The sequence below is a fragment of the Lacerta agilis genome, chromosome 10, assembly GCF_009819535.1.
Source record: "Lacerta agilis isolate rLacAgi1 chromosome 10, rLacAgi1.pri, whole genome shotgun sequence".
NCBI classification, from domain to species: domain Eukaryota; kingdom Metazoa; phylum Chordata; class Lepidosauria; order Squamata; family Lacertidae; genus Lacerta; species Lacerta agilis.
In genome coordinates this window covers 22,644,908-22,669,690 of record NC_046321.1, presented here as the reverse complement: position 1 = coordinate 22,669,690, position 24,783 = coordinate 22,644,908, and the positions used below count along the sequence as shown (strand labels likewise).

At 41.7% G+C, this 24,783-nt stretch overlaps 1 protein-coding gene across 2 annotated transcripts in view; it reads left to right on the top strand.

Moving 5' to 3' along the window:
- Positions 1–23,228, top strand: part of NT5DC3 (5'-nucleotidase domain containing 3) — a 36,295-nt gene extending 13,067 nt beyond the window's left edge. The window contains exons 3-15 of one of the 2 annotated variants that reach the window (XM_033161908.1): positions 4,442–4,516; positions 5,145–5,200; positions 7,204–7,294; positions 8,547–8,684; positions 10,174–10,234; positions 12,281–12,383; positions 12,518–12,619; positions 13,986–14,067; positions 14,726–14,812; positions 17,576–17,716; positions 18,365–18,429; positions 20,463–20,677; positions 21,760–23,228. In XM_033161908.1, the coding sequence (XP_033017799.1) occupies positions 4,442–4,516; positions 5,145–5,200; positions 7,204–7,294; positions 8,547–8,684; positions 10,174–10,234; positions 12,281–12,383; positions 12,518–12,619; positions 13,986–14,067; positions 14,726–14,812; positions 17,576–17,716; positions 18,365–18,429; positions 20,463–20,677; positions 21,760–21,794 (1,251 nt within the window). In that variant the 3' untranslated portion in view covers positions 21,795–23,228. Of the gene's footprint in view, positions 1–4,441; positions 4,517–5,144; positions 5,201–7,203; positions 7,295–8,546; positions 8,685–10,173; positions 10,235–12,280; positions 12,384–12,517; positions 12,620–13,985; positions 14,068–14,725; positions 14,813–17,575; positions 17,717–18,364; positions 18,430–20,462; positions 21,148–21,759 lie in introns of those variants that run through there. The other variant, XM_033161907.1, reaches the window with a different exon arrangement.
- The last annotated feature ends 1,555 nt before the right edge of the window (positions 23,229–24,783 follow it).

Below are 24,783 nucleotides of genomic sequence, written 5' to 3'. Positions count from 1 at the left end.
CTAGGGGCTTGATCTTCTGCTGTCTTCCTTTCCTAGTGCTTATTTTTCAGTGCGGATTGACTCAAAATCATAGAATCATAGAATTGTAGAGTTGGAAGGGACCAAGAGGGTTATCTAGTCCAGTCCCCTGCAGTACAAGAATCCTTTGTCCAACACAGGGCTCAAACACACCACCCTGGGATTAAGAGTCTCATGCTCTACCAACTGAGCTATCCCTCACCCAGGTGTGGGCCAGGGAAGAATGTGACTACAAAGGAAGAGCACCAGAAGTTTAAAGTGAACTCTTGGTTGTAATTGCTTCTTCGCAAGCAGGACTTGCTGAGAGTGAACCCTGCTGGGGTTGGCTGCAAGGTGGCACTCCCCAACAGGAACCCCCGAGTGCAGGCAAGGGGGCTTGTTGTTGAAGCTGATTGGTGCTGTTGGCAACCCCCACTTTGTAAGTTACGTGTGTGGTTTGCTTCCAAACCTCGCCTGTTAATGGGGCTTCCCACATGCCCAAAGTTTGTCTGTGGGCATGAGATCCAGTTGTAAATCAGGTTGCCCATTTCTGAAATGCATATATTTCATGAACAAGCTTGCATATCAGTTGGTAGCTATAGCAATTAAAACAATATCCATTTACAGCTAAAATAGAGTCTTGATGCAACCCTTGCAACTCAGTCTGAAATGTTTGGTAATACAACTCCCTTGTCTTTCAACACTACTGAATTATGTATACAGTATCAGTATCAGTTCATGTGTGTAATCCTCTGCTTCAGGAGTGGGGAACCTAAGCCTCTGGGCCAAATGACTCATTGTATCTGGCCCTCAGGACTCACCTCAGTCCGTACACCCTCTCGAACTGCACTCCTCGCTGGTTCTGCCTCCTTGAGGGTTTTTGCCTGACTAGAATGTATTGTTGAATGTATTCTTTGCCTAGATGGAGGATAGAGAGGAGTGTATGTGTGTAGAAACTAGCCCTATAGCACGAAGGCCAAATTTACACTCGCTCCACCCACTTTTGCCCCCTGGAGGGAATGTGGCCTTTGCCTGGAAGAAGTTCCCCACCCTAATCTACTTGAATGCAAATGCTGCAATCTCAGACGCACTAATTTGGAAGTAAATCTCATTGAGCCAAGTGGGGTTTGCTTTTGAGTAAACATGCGTAGGATTGGGCTGTCAGGGTCCAGAACTTTCCACAAGCAAAAAAGCTAGTCATTGTGGGGCAAAACAATGTTTCTCCTTGAGAGGGAAATTTTATGCTATTGGTTACTAAAAAAATAAAAAATAAAAAATAATTCAGGAATTGAAGACATTATAGAGCTCAGGTAGTTGGAAGGCATAAAACAGAAAGACAAACACCTTTCTGAAAGGTGGGGTGTGTCTTTTGCAATAAATAAGATCTTACACATGGTCTCTGTTGGTGATGCTGATGTGGTAGGGCATGTGCTTTGCGCACAGAAGCTCCCAGTTTCATGCTCCTGCATGTGCAGGGTTGCGAAAGCACCTGCCTGAAATCCTGGAGCCACCACTGCCAGACAAATGTCTCTGACTGTTTTTGGACTACAACTCCCATCATCCCTATCTAGCAGGACCAGTGGTAAGTGATGGTGGGAATTTTGGTCCAAACAGCTGGAGACCCAAGTTTGGGAAACCTTGGCACAATACTTAGTGATGGTTCAATGGTCTGACTCAATATAAGGCTAAGGGAGCTTTCTGTGCTTCTATGGTATATAAGAGTAGCTCCTGGGTTCTGGCACCTTTGTGATTTATCCTGGATCTAGTAGGGAGCTCACAGAAATGAATACATTACAGTGGCACTTGGCTCAGAAACCGAGTTTTTTCACTTGTGGCTCACAAACGAAAGCAGCTTCTTTTTTCAGTTGGTTTATTAAGATTTTTCATTGTAGCAATAAATAATACAATGAAGGGGAATTACAATTAACTAAAGGAGTAAAATTATGAGTAAAATTAAAATTTGCAGCTTCTTGAAAAGGTGCTTAGGCCTCTGTGGAATTATGAAAGTCCTGTCTTGTTCCTTATCTGGTTGAAAGAAGACGAGAAGGGGAAATTGGCTTTTAACACTATCTCAGTTAACATACTGCTTGCGGCAAAGCACAAAATTATCTTTGAAGGTAGGAGCCCTGCTGTTTATAATGTCCTCTGAGTCAGAGTTGCTTTACTGCACTGGTAGAAATGCCCACGTTTAACCCTCTCTGTGCTGCTGCATCTGGATTATTCATTTCCACTGTCTGAATTGAGCTCCCAAATGAATGCATTAGACACTTCCAATTCTGCATTTCAGTCCAAAGGTCAGTGGCTAAATATATACATCTATAAATATCCCTGTAGAAGTAAATAAGAAATTTGATCACTATATATCTAAATCTATCGTATATACAGTATTGCAATTCTGCAAAGTATTGGTGGCAATGTTTAGCTCAGGTGTAGAACAAAGCTAGTCCTATTCTCGAGCTTGAAAGGTGGTATTCAGCTAAATTTTACGTGGAGTTGATCAATTGAAATGATCAATTGAAATGGATGAACGTGACAAAGTTAGGCCCATTAATTTCAGCAGGGGACCCAAGGTTGAGAAAGGCTGGTTTAAGCCATAGTTTTCTGTAAAAATGTCATGGTTGTTTTCAGTTGGAGGCTATAATTTGGCAACAGATGATCCTGACTCAGAAGTACATTCAAGTAAAATGACGCACACACACCTCTCCAAATACATGAGAAATGTTTGAGCACTGTAAATTAAACTTCCCTAGCAAAATAATAAGCAGATCAATTTCCCTGAGAGTTCTGCCACTGTTGTAGTGTTTTGAAAAAAGTGTGGAAAAGATATTTGCAGGGTTCATTCTCTGCTCAGAGAACACCTTTTTGTATTAAATTATACAGACTATATAGAAGTGTTGTTTTTAATTAACATGTACAATTTTCAGTTGTAGGGAAACAAAGCTAGACATTGAAGAGGTAGCCAGGCTGAGGACAGAAGCTCTGTTTTCTGAACACATACTCATACTGTTTGCCCTTATCAGTGTTGAACCTTCCATTGGCCATGATCTTTGCGAGTCCATGTACACCGAATTATTGTATCCATACAAGGACTTCATCCATGATTTCAGTAGAGGGATCAGCTTGGGACCCACATCCCTTGACACTAAAGTGAGAAGGAGAAGCCTAGAACTATAGAGTTTGTGGCACTGTCCTTGCACCTTCCTAAATAAGAGTTGCCAATGTTGAGGAGGGGAGGAGCCTTGAGATTTTCTTTTGGATACGAGTCATGCAAATTTATGAGGTTACTGCAGAGCCATCGGGTTTGAATCATTGTGTAAGTGGAACACCTCCCATGAGCTCAATGGAACTTCTTCTTGCACCCCCTCCCAGATATCTGGGGTTCCCCCAAGCCCTCCAGAGCAGATATTGGTGCAGTGCTCGGGGGTTGTAGTGAGTGGAAGTCATTACACTCATGCACATGATCTAACTGGAGCCAACCTTTTAGCTGCTTATATTCCACTTTCAGGAGTCACAGTAATACGCCCAGAGATTACTATTTTATCTCTAAAGGCAAATGATAAACAAGTGGGGAGTTTGTCTGTTGCCATCCTTGGGAATATCCAGTTGCTCTAGAGCAGTGTTTTTCAACCTTTTTTGGGCAAAGGCACACTTGTTTCATGAAAAAAATCACGAGGCACACCACCATTAGAAAATGTTAAAAAAATTAACTCTGTGCCTATATTGACTATATATAAAGTAATTCTCTTGAATTTTTCAATTTTTCCCACGGCACACCAGGCAACATCTCGCGGCACACTAGTGTGCCGCGGAACAGTGGTTGAAAAACACTGCTCTAGAGTGTGAATCATGGATCCTTAGCTAGACGCTTACCAATACTGGCATTTATTTGGCCCTGGAAGGGATGTTGCAAGGCTGGAGTCTGGGGAGGGCTTGGTCCTGATGTTGTTTCATTGGAACATAATCCCTGCATTCTGGAAATGGGTGTTGGCAAGGCACCAGGGATGAGCAGTTTGCCTAATCCACAGCAGGCGCTTGATAACCAATGTAGGACTCAAGAGCGGGGGGGGGGGGAAGCAGCGAAGAGCAGAACTCCATGGAGTGACAAATACCTGTGTTTCCCAAGGAGTGGGGGACACTACAGAGTTATAACGCAGATTTCACTGAGCTAGGGAGTGGACATAATGAAAGCTTTGGCATCTGTGGCAGCTTTTTCACGGAGGGATCGCAGAAATGCTAAATGGGCTCTGAGAGGTCTTATCAGAAAGGGGGATTTTAACAGGGAATTTCTGAAAAGAATTTCTCCACTTGCATAGCCTTAGTGGGCAAGCTGCTGTAAACTAGGAAATAAAAGAGAGCTGGTTGTCTTCTCTGAATAAAGGGGATAGATCACGTTGCTTAAATGGGTTGTGTTAAAATAGTTTTTTCCCCTTCCTTATCCTGCTAGTATCCTGCAGAAATCCGGAAGTATGACTACGATCCAAATTTTGCAATAAGAGGTCTTCATTATGATGTACATCGGGTAGGTATACATTATTCCATTGATATCATCGTTCTGTGAGATCTATTCCCTAGCACTTGATCGAATGTTGTCAGATCTTGTATTATTGGGGAAACTTGAGTTCTGCTTCTCTGTAACTTGTGCAACGCACCTTTTGGACTCAGCTGGAAGTAAATGAAGTTTTGGCCACAGTGGCTGTATCTTGCCCATCTATGTAGGTCCCGCTTTGTTGCTCTTCTAATAAAACCTTTGTTTAGGATAAATAACTGGAGATGCTCATTCATTGGGAAATGTGCTATGTTTCTGCTTGTGGGCTAGCCATCATTAGAACAGAGTTCTGGACTAGATGGGCCTTTGGCTAGAACCAACAGGATTCTTCTTAAGTTCTAATATAACTCTAAATCAGGCTTTCCCAAACTCGGCCCTCCAGATGTTTTTGTCCTACAACTCCCATGATCCCTAGCTAGCAGGACCAGTGGTCAGGGATGATGGGAATTGTAGTCTCAAAACATCTGGAGGGCCGAGTTTGAGGAAGCCTGCTCTAAATCTTGTAGTAATCATGGACAACTGTATTTGCCTGTAACTTCATCAAAATACTGCTGTGCAGACTTGATAGGTTTCATGTAAAACCTTTCTCTTTTTTTAAAAGGCATTATTGATGAAGATCGATGCTTTTCATTATATTCAGTTGGGAACAGTGTACAGGTAAGTCTTAACCTGAATAGTTCACAGCAAAATGTTGTTGTGAGGTTGTTGTTGTTTTTCCCCAGGGGACTCTAAAAGTCTAAACATTCAAATACAGCAAGCGGGACATGTAGTGATGCATTGCAGCAGGTGGTGGTTCTGTTTAGTCAGCCAGCCAACCATGACAGCTTTCAGGATACTCCATCCTGTTTCTGCCCAATCCATTCGGAATTTCATGGCCAGGGAGCATACGGTACTCAGTCCTCATTGGGCTGTTTTGTGGACCAAACTCCCTTCACATTCTCCCCCCTCCCTGGCTTAAAAAAGAAGGTTTTAAAAATCATTATTTCTTCAGATATTTGGGCCCCCCCACAATCTGGCTGAGATCTCCCTCCTGTTCCTCATTAGCGTTGTTTTGGCTACTTAAGAATTGTCTTGTGAAGAATGCGTTCGCTATTACTATATAGCAGGGATGTCCAGCAGTCAACTGCAATCAAGTGGTCAATCCCTGGGAGGTTTCGGTTGATTGAGGGCTCTTTTTCCTTTGTGGGAGAAAAAAAGAGCACCTGGCCTCGCCCCATCCTCCATTCATGCATGATCGCAAGAATGGAAGGCGAAATTTTCGCTATGAGGCTGATTGTTTCCTGAGCGATCTTTGGTGAGCGACATTTTCCTTTTTCCCCTAGAGAAAGGTCAACATTTTTTACCTGAACCCCCAAAATGGTCAACAGATTTGACTTTCCTGCCTAAAAAAAGCTCAACAACTTTGACCTGAAACCCCTCCCCCAGGGGTAGATCACTGCCAGTTTTTTTGTTCTGTGAGTAGATCGCAGTCTCTTGGGAGTTGGATGTCCCTACTATACAGAATGAAATGAGCCCCTGTGTTGTGGTGTTCTCTGCTTGAAGAAATGGCTGAGTGAAATAGTCTGTTCTTTAGCTTGTGTGGTCTGGGGAGGGTTGGCCGACCACGTGCCGCTGACTAATGTCCTTGTTTTCAGCTGCCAAATGGTACTAGAAGACTGTGCAGGATTGCATGGTATTTAGGCTTCTGCTAATGACTCATCTACTCTAGCAAGGATTCGAATATAAGGAATCATTAAAACAGAATGCAGAGGAGAGTGTGGGTGTAACCACCCTTTGCTTTGCACCCTGCAGGTTGCAATATTCTTGGGAAAGTTCATTTTGTCTATTGTGATACTAATTGAAACCCATCCTTTCTAACTGAACTCATCTGGGAAAAGCTGCACAGATAGTACCTGCTTTGCTTGAAACATGGCAGCCTTTAATTGTAACACGCACTTCTGCTGTACTTTGAAAGTCATGGAGGCTGAGCTGCGTTAAGATTAGAAATGAATTGACTATAATCCTTTTTTAAAAATACCATCTTCTAATCTGTGCTTCATGTAATAATGTTTAAAAGGAGGGGGGGCAATGCCTTCTTTTAACGTTGTCCTTAGGGCCTTAAAGAATTAGAGTCTAATTAACTTTTAGGAAAGAAATGAGAGCTTAATATCCACAATGTGTCAGTATGGTAAAACTTGGCTTCCTTTGTTGATTTAACAAGACTGTCGGTCTGTCTCAGTTGGCAGTGCATGGTGTTCCTTGCAGAATCTGTGACATCACATAAGGCAAGAAGTATTCATAATGGTTAAGGCTGACCCATTGCTTATGTGAGACTAGAGAAGATGTGGGTTTTCTGTGTAGAATATCGATATAGTGGTACCTTGGTTTAAGAACAGCTTAGTTTATGAACAACTTGGATTAAGAATGCTGCAAATCCAGAACTATGTGTTTTGGTTTGTGAGCTTTGCCTTGGAAGCAGAACATGTTCTGCTTCCTGTTGAGTGTGTTCCATTTGTAAATGGAGTCCCCCACTACTGTGGGAAAGCATGCCTTGGTTTAAGAACGCTTTGGTTTAAGAACGGACTTCCGGAACAGATTTAAGTTCGTAAGCCAAGGTACCACTGTACTGCCATATGAAACCCGGTTGGCTTTGGCACTAAAGCTATTCTTGCTGTTGCCAGAGGAATGAGCGTTGTCCCGGATGAGGAAGTCATTGCCATGTACGATGGGTCCCATGTCCCCTTGGAACAAATGAGCGACTTCTATGGAAAGGTAAAAGTACAAGCCACTACATCTCTTAACTAAAAATTCCATATGATGGCATAATAGAATCACGTCTTCTTATTACCATGACATATATAACGATGTCTCAGTAGCTTTATTATAACTAACAGATCATTTCTTGTCAGCCGAGAGTTCATAACTTACGTCATGAAGTTATGGAAACCGATGGAAAGAGTGGCCTGCCTCTTTTGAACTGGTGTTTTCCTCTATTGAGATGGCTGCTGCTTTTTATTATTTTTCATGCAGAAATCAAGAGTGGAGAAACAATATTTTTAAAACCCATTGCATGTAGTCAAATGCTCATTCTGAAATGTGTTGTTTATGAAATTGGATGCTGCTTTCAAAATACAATCTTATGGTGCGAGCCACATCCTCCTTAACATATAGATGGTTCGTGGGAATGCCAATGTAAAATAGAAACATAGAAGATTACTTGAAATGTAGCCAATTTAGGATGGCTTTTTGTTTGTTTGTTTAGGGCTCATCACTCACTATGTCATGGGTAGGTAACCTGCGATTAGGACACACACACCCTTCCATTTTTTCTGGCTACATCTTTAGAGGGTAGTTCAGTGGAGTATCTCCAAGCTAATAAGGCGGTAACTAAATGGTAGTGGAGATACATATTCTGACAGGCCCAGAAATTCCAAAAATTGCAATGCATTTCAAGACTTCCAAAGTTTATTTTTGTACTGAACTTTAATGCTTGTGGATATCTAGATTCCATGTATGTATAAGGATTTTGTTCGCTAATGTAGTGCCGGATGGTGAACAGGTTAGTTTGTGCTGTCTATAAATTGATACGAAAAAGGATATTTTATTGTATCCTCACCAGCGTTCTGTCACTAAGCTGAAATTGTTTAAGAATTGTTTATTTTCTAGCACAGAACCTGTTTTCACAAGACACTGAAAACGCACACATGGCATGTTGCAAAACCATTCTCTGATGTTCTCATGTGACTCGTTCCAAGCTAAGAGGCAGTCTTGTTGTGTCTGTCCTCTGTTTCCTGTAGACTTTATGCAAGTAGCAAAAACTAAAGCTTTACAAAACTGGTTTATAACAAAACAAAATAAAAAATAAAAAATCCTTCCAGTAGCACCTTAGAGACCAACTAAGTTTGTTCTTGGTATGAACTTTCCTGGAAGGATTTTTTTTTAATTTTTAATTTTGTTTTGACTATGGCAGACCAACATGGCTACCTACCTGTAACTGGTTTCTAACATGTATGCTTGTTTGCAGAGTTCACAAGGTAACGCCATGAAGCAGTTCATGGATATCTTCTCCTTGCCAGAAATGACGCTCCTGTCTTATGTGAATGAGTATTTTTTGAAAAACAATATAGACTATGAGCCAGTTCATCTCTACAAAGATGTAAAGGTATTGCGTTGTCCCATTTTAACAGCCACCCGTGTGACTTTTGCACTTCTGTTTTAGAGTATTTCCTCATGCCGCCAGATGCATATGCCGATTTCCTTCTTTGCCAACTACCAAATTCCTTCAGTTCCAAAACAGTAAATTCATAGAATCATAGAGTTGGAAGAGACCACAAGGGCCATCCAGTCCAACCCCCTGCCAAGCAGGAAACACCATCAAAGCATTCCTGACAGATGGCTGTCAAGCCTCTGCTTAAAGACCTCCAAAGAAGGAGACTCCACCACACTCCTTGGTAGCAAATTCCACTGCCGAACAGCTCTCACTGTGAGGAAGTTCTTCCTAATGTTTAGGTGGAATCTTCTTTCTTGTAGTTTGAATCCATTGCCCCGTGTCCGCTTCTCTGGAGCAGCAGAAAACAACCTTTCACCCTCCTCTATATGACATCCTTTTATATATTTGAACATGGCTATCATATCTTCCCTTAACCTTCTCTTCTCCAGGCTAAATGAGGAGGGTATTGCACACTATGCTAAACTATACAGGCCACAAAACAATTTATAGTCTTCTATAAATGTTCTCCGGCTATTGATTGATTGATATTGGATTTAATTGGCGATGAGGTCATACTCCACGTAGACTCATTGAAAAAAGCAGGCCCAATATATATGAGAAGCTCTCTCTCTCTCTCTTTTTTTTTTAAAAGTGTGGATTGAAGTGCCAAATTCAACTTTTCTTTTTCCTGTTGCAAACACCTGAAATCTTAAAAACTGAGGAGCGGTGGAAAGGTAGCAAGTAGGATTTCTTAGTATCAGTGCCGGGGTCCACCCAGCCTTCCCACATTCCACGCTTTGACTGTTCCCTGTGATTAGGAGAGTGATTCTGGATAGAGAGCCAGCTATACAGCTATATGCTGTTGTGAAATTACTTTGAGATATTTTATGAGAAGCGATTCACAAATGGAATTAAATAAATTGCGCGATTTATACAGTTTGCAAAACCTTATACTACATAATCCAGCTTCCCTCTATACAAAATTTGGCTTGTCTTAGACAAAGTTAGGAGTTCTACCTGATGACACCAGTGTCAAAGTGTGTAGCTTTACTATTTGAGGAAATTTTCAAGTGGGATCCTATATCAAGTGGGTTTTTTTGGGGGGGCTACTGGATTGTTGTTTTATTTTGATTATGTATTTTGTGGTTTTATATTTTGATTTTATTCTGTGAACTATCCTGAGATATAGGGTGGTATATAGGGCGGTATATAAATTCAATAAACAAATATTTCCTTGTTTTTCCTGATACCCCCATTCCTAGTGTCTGGATATCTTACTTCCTGACACCTGCTTTTGGTAGTCTAGCAGTCAGCCAAAATACTTAATAAAGGCTGTGCTCGATAAGTTGGGGGTGAAAGGTATCCCAATCACTAATATTCCATTTTCATCTTCCATTTGGAGAAAGATCTCACTGTTCATTTACATTAATTTCCTTGACAGGACTCAATCAGAGATGTCCACATCAAAGGAATAATGTACAGTGCAATTGAAGCAGATATTGGTAAGTATTAAGAGAGCTTTTATGAAGGAACAACATGTTTTCCTCTTACTGTCAATGTTTTACAGTTCTTTGTTCTAACAGATGGTGTTCTTCGTGCTTTTGCGAACACCTGGTGTGTGAATTGTTGAAGTAATGTAGAGCAGCGGTGGCAAAGCCATGGTCCCTTCCAGGTGTTGTTGGGATGCAAGTTCCATCAGCTCTGGCCAACATGGTGTGTGGTCAGGGAGGTCCAGCAACATCTGGAGCATACATGTCAACTTTCCCTTTTTTTGCGGGAAATTCACTTATTCCAGCGCCGTTTCCCACTGCAAAAAAGGGAAGGTTGACAGCTATGGCCGTTTCCCAATGCAAAAAAAAGGAAGGTTGACAGCTATGATCTGGAGGGCTACAGGTTCCACATCCATCATGTAAGGACATTCTTCCCAAACACACACTGCTCATTCCTGTATTAGGCAGGGGTAATGGCAACTACCTTTATCTGGACATGAACTGCAACAGGTGTTCTGGGAACCATAACTTCAGTGAGGCAAGGTGGCTGTGTGTGCAAGGATGTGGGCATTGTAATGGTGTGTGGCTTCTAAGAGCTTGTTTGGATGTTCCAGAAAGCCTCAAAGAAGTTATTTCAGTCACTTGTATATCTTTTCACACTTTTGCTGCAGAGCTTGCCTTTTTGTAATTTACACCTGCCTCACGAGGAAAAGTGCAAGTTTCTGAAGGCCTCGTGCATCTTTCCTCGAAGTTGCCCCAGCAAGAGATGTGAATCTCTGGCTGCAGTTGTCTTTTATTTATTTATTTTACAGATCCTGTAAGCCACCAGAGAACAGTGTTCTTGAGTGACAAGAAAATGGGGTTAAAGTACAGATGTTGCCACTTTGGATATTGCACTGAGATTTTGAATTGGAAGTATAAAATAAGGACACACAACTTGCCCTTGCACCAGCTTTTTGCTACTTCTGTCATTTTCTACCTCTTCCCTCTCCAAATCTAAGAGGAGAAACAGGGTTCAGTAAAACTGGTTGTCTGGACTCCTTGAATTTTGTAGGGATTCTGTGCCTACTGCTGTTCTAAGCAAGCTAGATTGTGCTGTTTCTCCAGAGCATGCTGGCTGTAAGACCTCTTGCACCCAGAGTCGTGAGTTGCACTTGATTTCTGCAAGACTCCGTATTTTCCTCATGATGTAGGCAGGAGCCAGAACAAATTGCCACCCCTCAAGATGCAAATGTGGCAAACCAGGACAATTCATCAGGCTTGCACAGTAGCTAGATTTATTTAATGAGGAATATTCTTTTAGATGCTTTAGAGTTTTAAAGTCTTGGTGCACGAGATGTTCCTAAAAATGTTTAGACAATTCAGAAATGTTATGCGCCTTTTAAAGGCTTCAAAATGCCAGGTTGTTTGGGAGTCTGGATTTCCAGTCTGGTGTAGCTATAAACCTTTGGTTTCTAGGGATAACACTTCTTCACAAATTTAGGAGCTTAGGGTTTGAGTGAGGGCTTTTTCTTGGAAGTAGCTTTTCATGCCAGGTCAAATCCTTGGAACTTTTGGCGGGTCCCTAGAAACACTTTTATGTCAACAACATTTTCCAGCAACCGTTGGCCATAGCATATACACTGGAATTGTGGGAAGTGCATTCAAATTACAGGGCATGGATTCCAGATGATTAGCTCAAGCTGCAGTTTCTCTTCTTAAGAATTTTAACCTTTGCTCTTTTTAAAAAACAGAACAGGACATTCACAGGAGTAGAGACACAAATCATGTTGCCTTCTTTGTGAAATGGGGGCACCTTCATATGGGGCATGTGTGTATGGCCAAAGGTTCCACATCCCCGATTTACCCTGTGGATTCTTGTTGCTCTTTACATTGCAAATCTTTTTATGTTGTGTTTCTCAGGTGGCTTGTACTGAACCAAAAAACAGTGTTAACGGAGGGAACATGAGTAGGCTTAGAATTTACACAAGATTGAAGACATTCCTTTGATATATACATAATGCAATCTGGGGTTTTGTAACTTCTCCCCCTTCTCTCCCCACCCCTTTCTCTCTGTAGAGAAATACATTTGTTACGCAGAGCAAACGCGTGCAGTGCTTGCAAAGCTGGCAGATCAAGGCAAGAAGATGTTCCTCATCACAAACAGCCCTAGCAGTTTCGTGTAGGTGATTTCTTCATACGTACAAAACCAAAAGTGTTTATCTAAAACAATGGGTGTCGGTAGTTGCTTTTTTATCTTTTTTTAAAGCAGGCTAGTAATATTTGTGTCAGTAAAAGTTGGTTTGCTCCTCGCAGGGACAGGGGCATGAAGTACATTGTTGGGAAAGACTGGAGGGAACTTTTCGATGTTGTCATTGTCCAGGCTGACAAGCCAAACTTTTTCAATGACAAGAGAAGGTGAGTGCATCCTCTCCTTTTACATTCACTTCTTTAACAAATCCCTCGCCCTCATCTTCCTCAGTTATGATGATGATGATGATTATGATGATTAAAACCGTTAACCTTTTAACCTCTTTCTCACGGTTTCCTAATACCTTTGCTGGCTTTTCCCCCCTCAGCGGAGGGAGCCCTTTCTTCGCCCCTTCAACCCCCTGCAGACACATAGCTGGCTCTTCAGTTCCTGATGCCTGAGGCCAGATTTGTGGTTCTGAGGCAGAGCCAGGTGGGCATCATTGTAGAATTAGCCAAGAGAGGCTTTCTGGCTTGACAGGAATTCGGGTGGAGTGGGGATATGTGTGTACATGCATGTGTGTAGCAAAGGTGACAGAGGATGCAAGAGTGGTCTTGGACACTTCTTCTCCTTTTCCTCTCCCTCAGACCACCACTTTCGCCTCCTCCCCTTCCCCTTTTCTCTTTCTCACAGTCAGCCAGTCCCTATGTCTACCCATCATGTTTTCCTGTCTTTCTCCTCCCTCACCTTCCAACCCTGTGAACTTCTCTCTAACCATCTCCTGCATGTTCCTACACAATATGCATTGCAAGGAGCAGTGGTTGGTGACATTGGTCAAACCCAAAGGCCATGGAAGGGCCAAAGGGCAGGGTAAGCAAGTGAGAAGGTCCCGGGTGGGCTGTAGCACTGAGGCCCACCTAAAAGTGGGTGGAGGTCCATGGCTGGTTACTTTCCCACCATTTGAGAAAAGTTGCACTAGAATGTGCATTAATCTCATGCTTTGGACTTCTGGTCTACTTTTAAAAAAGAAGTAGTAGTAGATAAAAACAAACAGAACTGTGCTGATGCAGGAGGCCAGGTGGTTAATATCCAAAAATGTAATGGGTGGTTAATATCCAAAAAAGGTTGAGAGTTTATCTTAAAGACTCAGGTAATAAAGGCTGATGGCATCTGATTAAGAGCTGACCTCTTTGCAAATTAGGCTGCTTTATAATTTACTATGGTCACACTGTGCGAGCAGCCCAGGGATTCAGTGAACTAGGATTTCTGAAGTCCTTCACCAGGGCTACAGCTGGTTTTTACCGAAAGGGTTGGTCACCCAGTTCCCTCAGTGATGATCAGTATTTAAAACTGGAAGGGACTTCCAGGATCATTCACATGTAAGTTGTTGTGCCTCAACAGGATTTACTGAATGAGGACTATTCCTACTCTTCTGAAGCTGCTTTTGGGGGGGGGGGAGGGGCAGGGATACTCTGCAGGAGAGTATAATTTCTTCTAATATTCTGGTCGTATCTGTTTCCATTGAGTGGTGACGGAAGTGGTACTATTGGGTCATTGATCTTTGTGCCCTCCCTCTCTCTTTTTTTTAAACAGACCTTTCCGTAAGGTGAATGAGAGAGGTGTTTTGCTTTGGGACAAAATCCATCAACTGCAGAAAGGCCAGATATACAAACAGGTATGTTTTTTGTTAGGTTTAAATATTTATACCCCTCACCTTTTCGCATCAAACTGGACCTTCCTGACAATCATGGTGAACATACACAAAATCCAGAGCAACCTTAGTCAGCAGCATTGAAAAGTGTGTGTGTGTACTCACTGTCTGTATCAACTGATCGTCAGCCCTGTGGGGACTGACCCCACTAGGGAGCTCCCTAGTGGGCAGCCATTTTTCCCCTGTAGATTTCGGTAATTTCTTTAGAAAGAGGTGAGCAAGACAGTCTTCAGCATAGGCAACGGTTGTGAGCATAAACCTCCTAGCTTGTCACGGGGCTGCTATGTGAGAGCAAAAATGCATTTTATTCTAGGGAAACGACCATAGCCTGGTGGGAAGATGCTTGCTTTGCATATAGAACATTCCGGGTTCCATCCCTGGCATCTTCCAAGGAAGGCTGACAGAACTTCTGCCAGTCATTGTAAACAATACAGATTCAGACCATTGCTCCATCTAACTCGGTATCAGGCCATTTGTGTTTCTTCTTGACAATATTAGCGTCTGTTTTTCATGTGAAAAGCAAAGATTTTACTCTTCCTCAGAGAGGGCAAGCTGCCAGCATGACATTCACCAGGTTCTGTTTATGACTCATAACTTTGTCTTTTCCTTCCTTCTCTCGTAGGGCAACTTATATGAGTTTCTAAAGCTGACTGGCTGGAGAGGCTCCAAAGTCTTGTATTTCGGCGATCACATTTATAGCGATTTAGCAGTAAGTAACTTGCTCCCCTACTTGTTTGTTTGATAAAAGCTGGTCATGTCTACAGAAACGACCTGCGTACTGTGAAAATAATTTTGTAAAACAGGGAGACTTAGGAAAAAGGTAGACCAATGCGCCAAGTTTCTGCCATAAAAGTGAGTAAAGCACTGATGGGATTACTTGTTTCTGTTCGGGGAAACATAAGCTTCTTATTGCACCTTCCACGTAGTTCTGAGTTTTATTTAACGGTTGGGAGCAAGGCTGCAGGGCACTTGGCTCATTTTTTGGGCTGTATGGAAAGGCTAGATAAGGATGGCTGTCATTTCCTGTGGGTCCAAATACAGACCGGGGCGAAGGAGTGACTGATGTTCTGAAGGACCCAGTTGCAGGGATCCCAAAGGAAGATGTAAAAAAATCCAGAGTGATCGGTTCTAGTGCCTTATCATAGAGATTTATCAAGAGACTTAGATACAGCAGTGCAATGCAGGATTCCTTGCCGCTACACCTCGGGACACATGCCGAAGTGGCAAGCATAATGGTTTTGTCTGTGAGGGGCTAATCGTGTATGGGTTACTTCAACAAAAAGCAAGCTACGTAAGCTGGCAGCAGTAACCCAGTTATAGCCACCCCTGGATAGAAGTCCATTCCCCACTCCCATCCATCGCTCGGATAAGGGGGCAGCTGACAGGCAGCCTTTCCCAACTAGCTTAACAAAAAAGCTAAGGCTTCCAAGCTTCAGTGCAAGCAGATAAGCACATATGAGTTCATTCTCACAGTAAATACCAATTAGTCCTGGGGTTATCATGACTACCAAGATGGCGTTTACAGGTCTTCTGGGACATTCATACCGTTTGGCTCTGCACAGTGGCCTAAAACAGGAATAATTGCAGTTCAAATGAGTTACTGTTATATTTAAGTGGAGAATTTTACTTCACCTTTTGAGTACCTCAAATCTCTTACACTTTGCAGTGGACTCTTATGTGCTCGCTCGCTCTTAACTTCAAAACTTAACAGGACAACATCTTTTGCATGTGTATAGATGTAAGCTGGGTAAAATATTACTTAATGTATCTCAATAATGAGGCTGAGGAAGAGATAAGGACAGCTTTGCAGATTAATGCTCAGGCCAAAAATAGCAATAAATAAGATGATGGGTTAGGAATTACAAAGCAGTTTGTGCAATAGAAATTGGATTTAGGTTTGGGGATGTTCCCAGCTTTGAGAACTCCACATTTTAGCAGCTGACCATGTGTGGTGGGCCTCTATAAGAACCTCAGCACCAGACTGTTTGATATTTTTATGTGAGTTCATTTTAACTCACTTATCCACAAGGTAGTCAAGGTGATATACAGAGTGGTAGCTTTGCAGCTGCAATTGGTAAAGTCCTTGAGTGTGCCTGTTATTGACACATGGATGGAGGACTGTGCCTGTTGCAAAGAGACCCGTCATGGTTTGTGCTAAAACAGGGATTAATTGAAACACCTTGTGACTACTTCATCACAGTCGTTGGGCTGACATCCAGCAGTTAAGTTATCCTTCCACCTGCCAATCACATGGAAGGTGCAGAAGGGGAAAGAAAAACCACTTTTCTTGGTAGTTGTAACTTATGAAATCTGCTGTAATGCCCAGAAGGGCCTGGTTGCATAGGAAATCTCCCTGCCAGCCCCAGCAGTTCCCAGGAATGTGACCAATGACTTGTCTGGAGGACCCATGCAATGTGTTTCATCAGGCTACAGCTAAACTACCGGTACGCATTGAAGCTTTTACATCCATTGATAGTAGAACCGGAGCCCAGTGATCTGAGTACTTCATTCTAATGATGGAAGAAGCTGCACAGATGCTAGTAAGGGACTTGCTGTTGCAAGTGCTGTTTTAGCACTGAATTTTTAATTACCGAAGCCTCCCTTTTTCTGTCTGGGAAGGATGCTTATCACATCAGGGCTAACCCAAAATTGACACTGTATACAGAGGGCTGGGATAATTAAATGTATTTCAGAGTAACTTTAAAATAAAGCAGATTGTTCTGTAATAGCGAAGTATAAAAATGCCAGTCTCTCACTGGGTTTATTTTTTAAGACAGGCTTATTCCTCTGCAGTGACAGTGAGAGAGTCTGTATGGTCCCTTGGATATCATGTGTGTAAAAATGCAATGACTGAGTGCTGCTCATCTCACTTTTATCCTGCCATGCAGCACTAGCAGACACCAGGGTGTGTTGTGCATAATATATAGGATAAAACATCAACATTAGAACTGAGATTAACCCTGGAGAACCACTTCCAGTCATTGTTGGCAATACTGAGCTAGATCCTTTGCATGCTTGCTCTATGGGGATTAATTCCAAGTTTGCAGCCGGTCTTTTTTCTTCTTTTGGCCCCAGGCTCCTTATTACAACAGGAAGAGAAGTTTTCCTATCCTGTTTAAGCAGCTTAATGCAGGTTCTGTTAATATTTTACCATTTCCACATGTTACAATACTCCCCCCCCCCCTAATTGGTTTGCCTCCCTGTTCTCCTGACACAAATGTTCTTCCTGGTCAGCTTTGTGTTGTTTACCCCATGGGCTCTCCAGCCTGGCTACCTGGTATCAGATGGTTTCCCTCTTAGTTTGTTCCTCTTAATTATTTGTACAGTGGCCCAGCTGACCCACTTAGCTTGTAATTGCTGCTTATGTATAAGCAAGAATTATCTTACAAATGGGTGAAAAGAGTAGAAAGTACACATTGAATCATTTTAACACTAACACTTTTGTGTCTTGTAATCCTGGCTGGCAAAATAGGATTTGACCTTAAAGCACGGCTGGCGAACAGGTGCAATTATTCCGGAGTTACGGACGGAGATTAAGATCATGAACACAGAGCAATACATTCAGACCATGACCTGGCTTCAGACTCTCACTGGATTACTGGAACACATGCAGGTTTGTTGTGTTCATTCTAGCCGCCTTCGGCCCTTTCTTACAAATTCCTCTAGGGTTTCCGGTATTGCCAATGTAATTTAAAAATGGGCAGAAATATGTGCCATCAGAACTTAAATATATCTGATGAAAAGCTGTTTTTGTGTTTAAGTCTGTTTCACCTGCCATCTCTTATAGACACATGGACCTCTTCATACAAATATTCTTGCATTCAAAGCAATTGTATTCTTCCTCTACACCCCTGTAAAAATTCTGTGGCATTGTTAAAAGCATTAAGTCATGGGTTTCATCAATTGGTGTCACACAGCTTACAGCAAGGCTTCCAACAGTCGGATGAGGGAAACAATTTTTGACAATTCTTCCCCCCGACCCCCAGGGTTGAGGGACCTTGCAGAGCAGGTTTAGGGGATGCTGGTTGAAAACTGCTTTCCTCCCTGTTCCACTGATGGATACAATCCCCTGCTCCTTCATAGTACATTAGCTTTGTGCTGACAAGTTAAAAAGCCACAGCTCTTATCTTGTTCACGTTTCTCCCTCTGTGTCAAATTTCTTAATGGTTTGCAGACACCATTACACTACAATATACTCATGTCCTTTTCCTGTTAAGGAGGCTGTGTTAAGAACATACAAGGTTGCCTGTTATCATTTCAGGTTCACAAGGATCCAGACTCTCAGCTGATTTTACACGAGTGGAAAAAAGAAAGAAAGGAAATGAGGTAAGCATTAACATTGGGAATGTGTTTCAAGATTTGAAAATGCAAATCCAGATACAAGCTTTTAGCAGTGTACGACAATGCCCAGTTTGCTGTCTTTTCCCATTACCTTTCTTAATAGTAATAGATACAGCAGAGTATTCAGCACCATTGGATACCAAATCTGGCTGTTGGGGAAACAATTTAATTGGCTGAGGGTTTCCTTTTTTGTACTGCAAAATATAATCAGGAGCATTATTTTGTGATCAAGGTTATGAAGCAGTAGGTGACATGGGACTCATGGATGGCTTTAATCCTCTAATTAGCTGAATATGTCCAAATGCAACCCTGCAGGATGTGATTGGTAGCCATTTTGAACCAGTGGGCACATACCGAATTTTGAGAGAGTGCTATACCTGTAGGTACCAATCACAAAATGGCTGCCATGGGGTGTGGCATAACACAAAACTAGAGAATGCACCTATTGCTGCTTCTCTCCTCCCCACAACAATCACATGCTTGCTCTGGGAAGTCACAGGTGCCCTGACGCAATATTGTAGCACACACTTTGAGTTCTTTGTTGTCTTTTCACAAAATATTTCCACCAAATACTTCCCTTTTTCTCCTCCAACCACTTGAGGTGAAAACTGATCTAAACTTTTGCCTTGGATGTTCTTTATATGAAAGGATTATTTGTCATCTCAGGCCATCAGAACTTAAGCATAATGGAAATAATTATTTCTCAGAACACGGACCTTGAAACTTAAGACCTTTTAAAAAAATAATAATAATCTGGCAGCACTTAAAACTGGCACTAACTTAAACCCCCCAGCATTGACGGACACTGTCAGCAGAGATGTAACTAGGAGTGGGAGAAGCAGAAGGAATGACCAAATTCATATGGGTTACAAGAGAAGTATGTGGGTCAGAGGTACAATATCAGGACACTGCATATGTCTTTGAGGTCTTGCTGTGAATTGATGAACTTGAGCCTTTGATGTTTCTTCTTATCCCTGTGACCATGATTCCAGGGGCCAAATTATATATGACATTGAGCCATTTGTAGTTTTCCCTGATCTCCCCACCTCCTATTTTACTTTGCTTTTCATTATGATGGGTGCTTTTAGATACTTGCACCAAATTATCTCCCTGTTGGTTTCAGATAGTTTTATTAGCTATGACTGTGTTGGTTTAGGGTTTTGTTTTTTTTAGCTCTTTGCATTATTTATAGTCGGCTTAATTATTTGAATGTTCTTTTATTATTGGAAATGGGTTTGCAAACCATCTTGAGAGCTGTACTGAATGGGCAGTACTTAAGTTAAACTAACAAATACAGTGGAACCTCATCTTACATATGCCTTGTCTCGCGGATGTTTCAAGTTGCGTCCGCAGCAAACCCGGAAGTAAACACTGGGTTTGCCATGATTTGCGCATGCACAGAAGCGGCTGCCGCTGTCTGTGCATGCGCAGAAGTGCACTACTGCTGAATGCGCATGTGCACAAGTCTCCTCTTCTAGCGTACTGTTTTGACCAGTGGGCGGACCTCCGGAACGGATTATGTCTGTTAGTAGAGGTTCCACTGTAAATGCAACATGTATCCATGCTGTCTGCAATCTTTGTCAGGAGCACATTTTAAAGACATTGCAAAAAGCAGAGGGGGAAGAGTTGACAAAGTTCCCTCCCCTGGATTTTCTGTCTTAGAAGTCAGCTCAGTTGGTTAGAGCATGGTGCTGATAATGCCAAGGTTGCAGGTTCAACCCCCATATGGGACAGCTGCATATTCCTCCTGCATTGCAAGGGTTGGACAAGATGACCCACAGGATCCATTCCAACTCTGTGATTCTTTGGTATACGTGAAGCAAGATGAAACTGATGCTTTCTGAAGGTGACTTTCAATTAACAAAATAGCATGGTATCTTGTTTAAATATATAAATAAACTGGTTTTAACTGGGGAAAGAAAGTATCTTTGGTTTAACTGTTAAGCACTTTGGAAGGCTTGGTTTCCCTTAAGGGGTTGACAATTCTATGAATGCATATCTTTTTTTACCACTCCCAGAGAAACAACCAGGAACTTCTTCAATTCTCAGTTTGGAAGCTTGTTCAGGACTGACCAGAACCCAACCTATTTTTTAAGACGCTTGTCTCGCTTTGCTGATATTTACATGGCATCATTGAGTTGCCTTTTGAACTATGACCACGACTACACATTTTATCCAAGGAGGACTCCTTTGCAGCATGAACTCCCGACATGGTCAGACCAACTGTGCACTGGTACATTCAGAATACCATTTCTGCAAGAGATGATTCAAATCAAATAAGTTTTCTTTTCTCTCCCTTGGTTTTTATAATGACAAACCTTTACCACCCTCCTCCCCTGTCTCAGTAGAGCAAAGTATATTTATCGTAACATGAATGTATCTTTAATAGCTGTAGTAACTATTCGTGTATATGGTTATAGAGCAAATATTTCTATTTAGGCCTCCTTTCTTGACTTTGGTGAGAGCTGATAGGTCATGTTGCACTGATAGAAAATAGATCCCTTTCCCCAGCTGAATATTTGCTGGAAAAGAAAATTATTTGCACATAAAACAACAATTTAAGATAGTTCTAGTTGTATGACATGCAGCCTGATATATTACTCTGGTGTACTTTAACCAGATGAGCATCACCTTGGATTCTGGACGTGTTTTGAATCTGGATTTATCTTAAATTGTAGCTAGTTTTCTTCTAGTTGGAGAAAGCTTCAAAACTTACTGAAATTTTATATTTCTATGTGGGGGTAAGAAATCTTGTGTTCTCCCTACAGCTGCTTCCAAGCAGGGGAGAAGTGACATACTAACGTGTGACATACTTACAAACCTAAATTTAATTTACAACTTTCAGAATGTGTTTGTAGAGATCATCTGAATGCAGATGTGCATCTGAATGCTCATCTGAGCCCTACTGGACTTGGCTGGGTTGATTCAGACAGAGGACAAACCCTCTCTACCTGGAGCCAGTAGTTGCTATGTAACCAATTGTGTGCAAGTTAGATTGGAGTCCAAATGTACAGTTCCCTTCCAAAGTGCTATCATTGGAATGCAACTCCAATAATCCTTGACCATTGGCCATGCTGGCAGCTTAAAACAGCCTTCCCCATCCTGGTGCCCTCCAGACATTGTTTTACTCCCAACTTCCATTAGCAGAGCAGGTGGTCAAGGATGATAGGAGTTTGAGGTCCATCACCATCTGGATTCTAGAGCGCCAGGTGGAAGGGTGCCTTGAAACAATTTTCCTTTTTATTTGTAGAAGTCATGTATTTTGTTTGCTGATGTTCTTCAAAATATAGATAGAATTGTTCTCTTTATTTTTAGGAAATAATTTGGTCCCCCCAGTGCTGGTCAGGTAAAGTTTGTGTGTTACTAGTTTGTATACATTTTATATGTACGTGAGAGGCTTTTAATTGCATTGTTCTAATTCTGTGTGTTGATTAAGAACTGCCTGCTTGCATGACTCAATATGGTCCGGGATTTCAGTTCATTGAAATAACTTCTAAGCAATGCCGAGATGAAGTTTTTAATTTCCCTCTTTGCCTTGAAAGCTGTGGTTTGGGGGTGGGGGTCTCTTCTCCTCCCTTTATTGCTTTGGCACCATTTCCCCATTTTCAGTTGCATTCACATGATCCCTGAATGGCTGGATCACGTGAATGCAGTGCAATGCAAATTTAACCAATTGGATTGGATGATATCTTGAAGGGCAAATGAAGCCCATTTTGTGTGAGAACTATGTTCACATGGACGATCCTATAGACGTGTTCAGGTATCAAACTTTGTTTTTGGTGTCTCTTCGCAGTGATCCACCAAACCACTCCCTTTCTGGCATTAAGTATTTCCCCTACTTTTTATAATTGTTTTTGCATCGACACAGACTGACTTAGTTTTCTGAGGAGTAGAGAGGCTGTGGCTTGGTGGCAGAGCATCTACTTTGTGTGCAGGCGTACAGCCCCCAGGTTGAAGCCCTGCCAATCCCAGTTAGGGGTTCGAGAAAGGGACACTGGAGAGCCACTGTCAACACCACTGATCAGACTTGGTATTAGGCAATTTCCTGTGTTCCTCTGATGTGCTGGCCATGTAGCCCAATTGGCATCTTATGCGGAGGGGCTTGAGCTTGTCCTTTGGTGAATGCTGGTGGGGATGTTTTTCTGCCTATAAAATTTTACACTTGGTATGCATAACTGCCACTGACCACCTTAATGCTCTGTGCTAGAGTGGATGAAACACTGCTGAGTCATTGGTCAAGCTTTATCAGAACAGTTACCTCTGTTTTATTGCTTTTAAAAAAAGAGGGGAAAAGCCCTTTAAACGGAAAATCCAATGGATTGGACTTGATTGTTAAAGCATAACCAAGACTTGGTGTTACTTGAAATGCATCTAATATTCTAGGCTTCCAAAGCCCCATTAAAAGACTGTATTTGTATAAGATGTTAAAGAATGGAATTAGTTTGTATTCTAGAAAATTATGGCATAAAGTAAAGCCCTTTAAGGGTTTATGAGAACACTATCCAGTGTTGTATACTCCTTCTCCACACAGAATTTTTGTACAAAATCACTTTGTAGAAAACTACTATTGCAGATTACTTTTATTTCTTTGTATACAAAGTATATTAACTGGTGCTGATTTGCTGCTACATAATGTCATATATTGTAAAATGTTCTTGCATGTGAAGTGATTGGGGCCTAACCAGCTGCAAACTAACATTTGCTCATTTCTGTTAACTGCTGTTATTTAAAAGCATTGTAATCACTTATTGTAGCCATGTGGAATTTTGTCAGTATCTGAATACTGTACCAAAAAGGAAGTCAGTAGTTTGCTTCTTGACAAACTGACTTCCCCAAAAATAGAAATTGTGAGCTAATTTTTCTTTTTTGTATTCCAAAATGTCTTTAGTACAACATCATGCAATAAATGTCTTGTCACATTCATTAAGATTATAATTAGTCTGGAAGTCGTAATTGCTGGTTTCAAAGATTTATCTGAAATAGAAAAGCCTCCAGCAGCATGAAACTGTATTTGAAGAGAAATGGTGGCAATTGTTACTTTTGGAGAGATTACGAGTGTACACACAACCCTCTGAATTTTAGACTAGAAGTCTACAAGATGTGATATTACATCCACAGGGAACCTGCTTAAGATCCTTATCCACCCTGCTCAGTACAGGTGTCACATGTATACATGAAATCACATAGTGAGGAGCACCATCTAAAAAGCCTGTAAACATCTTCTGGAAACCCTTGAAAAAACCTTTAAAACACCAGCAGTACTTACCAGACTGGCATGAATGGTGGCAACAGTGGCTCTTGGTTTTCTTCATCACTGGAGGACGATGTGGAAACAAAGATGGGGTAGACCCATACCCTGAAGTGGCTGTAATTCAGAGGTAGACCACTAGCCATTTACCCACTGTTTTCCAGGCTGTTTTTGAAGTTTAGTTCGAATTATTTCCTGGTGCCGCACATGAGTCAAATGCATGTTAAGTGGGGAGATGCCTGTATTCTTCTTTTTATGGCACTGCTTTCCACTAGCAGAAAGCTTCACCTGAATTTTCCCCCCGAAATCAGAGGCATTAGTCACTTAATAGCAGACACAATGTACAGTATTTTACAATTTATTTATTGCAATTATATACCCTAACTTCTTTCAAGGAGTACAAGGTTCTTCATTCCTCTTTTTAAGCTTCCCAACAGCTCTTATGAGATAGCAGAGTCACAGAATCTCATTCAGTAAGCTTCATAATTGGGTGGGATCTGAACAAAAGGGGAAGTAGTGTTGCTCTTGCTGAGCTTTGGATTTACTGTGCAGTCTTGCAAATAGAATGCTAGCGTTCACATTTTCAGTAGCCTTCCTCAGTCATTTGTGACTTCAAAAGAGAATGAATTCTGTTCATATAAATGTCCCACTCTCAACAACCATAGGTAAGTCAATCCTTTCATTCCAAACTTATTAGGATAGTTAGTGTGGTTACTTCTACCCTCGTATTGCTTCTCTACAGTTAGAGAGGTTCTGCACTTGCTGTTGCTCTACATTATCCAGCAATTGCTTTAACCGTAGGGAAAATCTCTCATGTACATGGGCCTCCCATTCATGAAGCCTTTGCAACAATCTTAATTAAAAGTTTAGCCTGTATTGCTGCCTCCTGAGCATGGGTTGCAAAGGGAGAAGGCACCAGTGTCCTATCTCTGTTACCACAATATCTGTTTCTGTAGAGGTCTTAATTATTTACTTTTATAACAAAATAGTGCTTCTTGGGAAAAGGAAGCTTAATTAAAGCCCACTTCCATGGGGGGGGGGGAAACTGACAGTGGAGCAATCTGACTATTAATTCACTGATCCATCAGGAA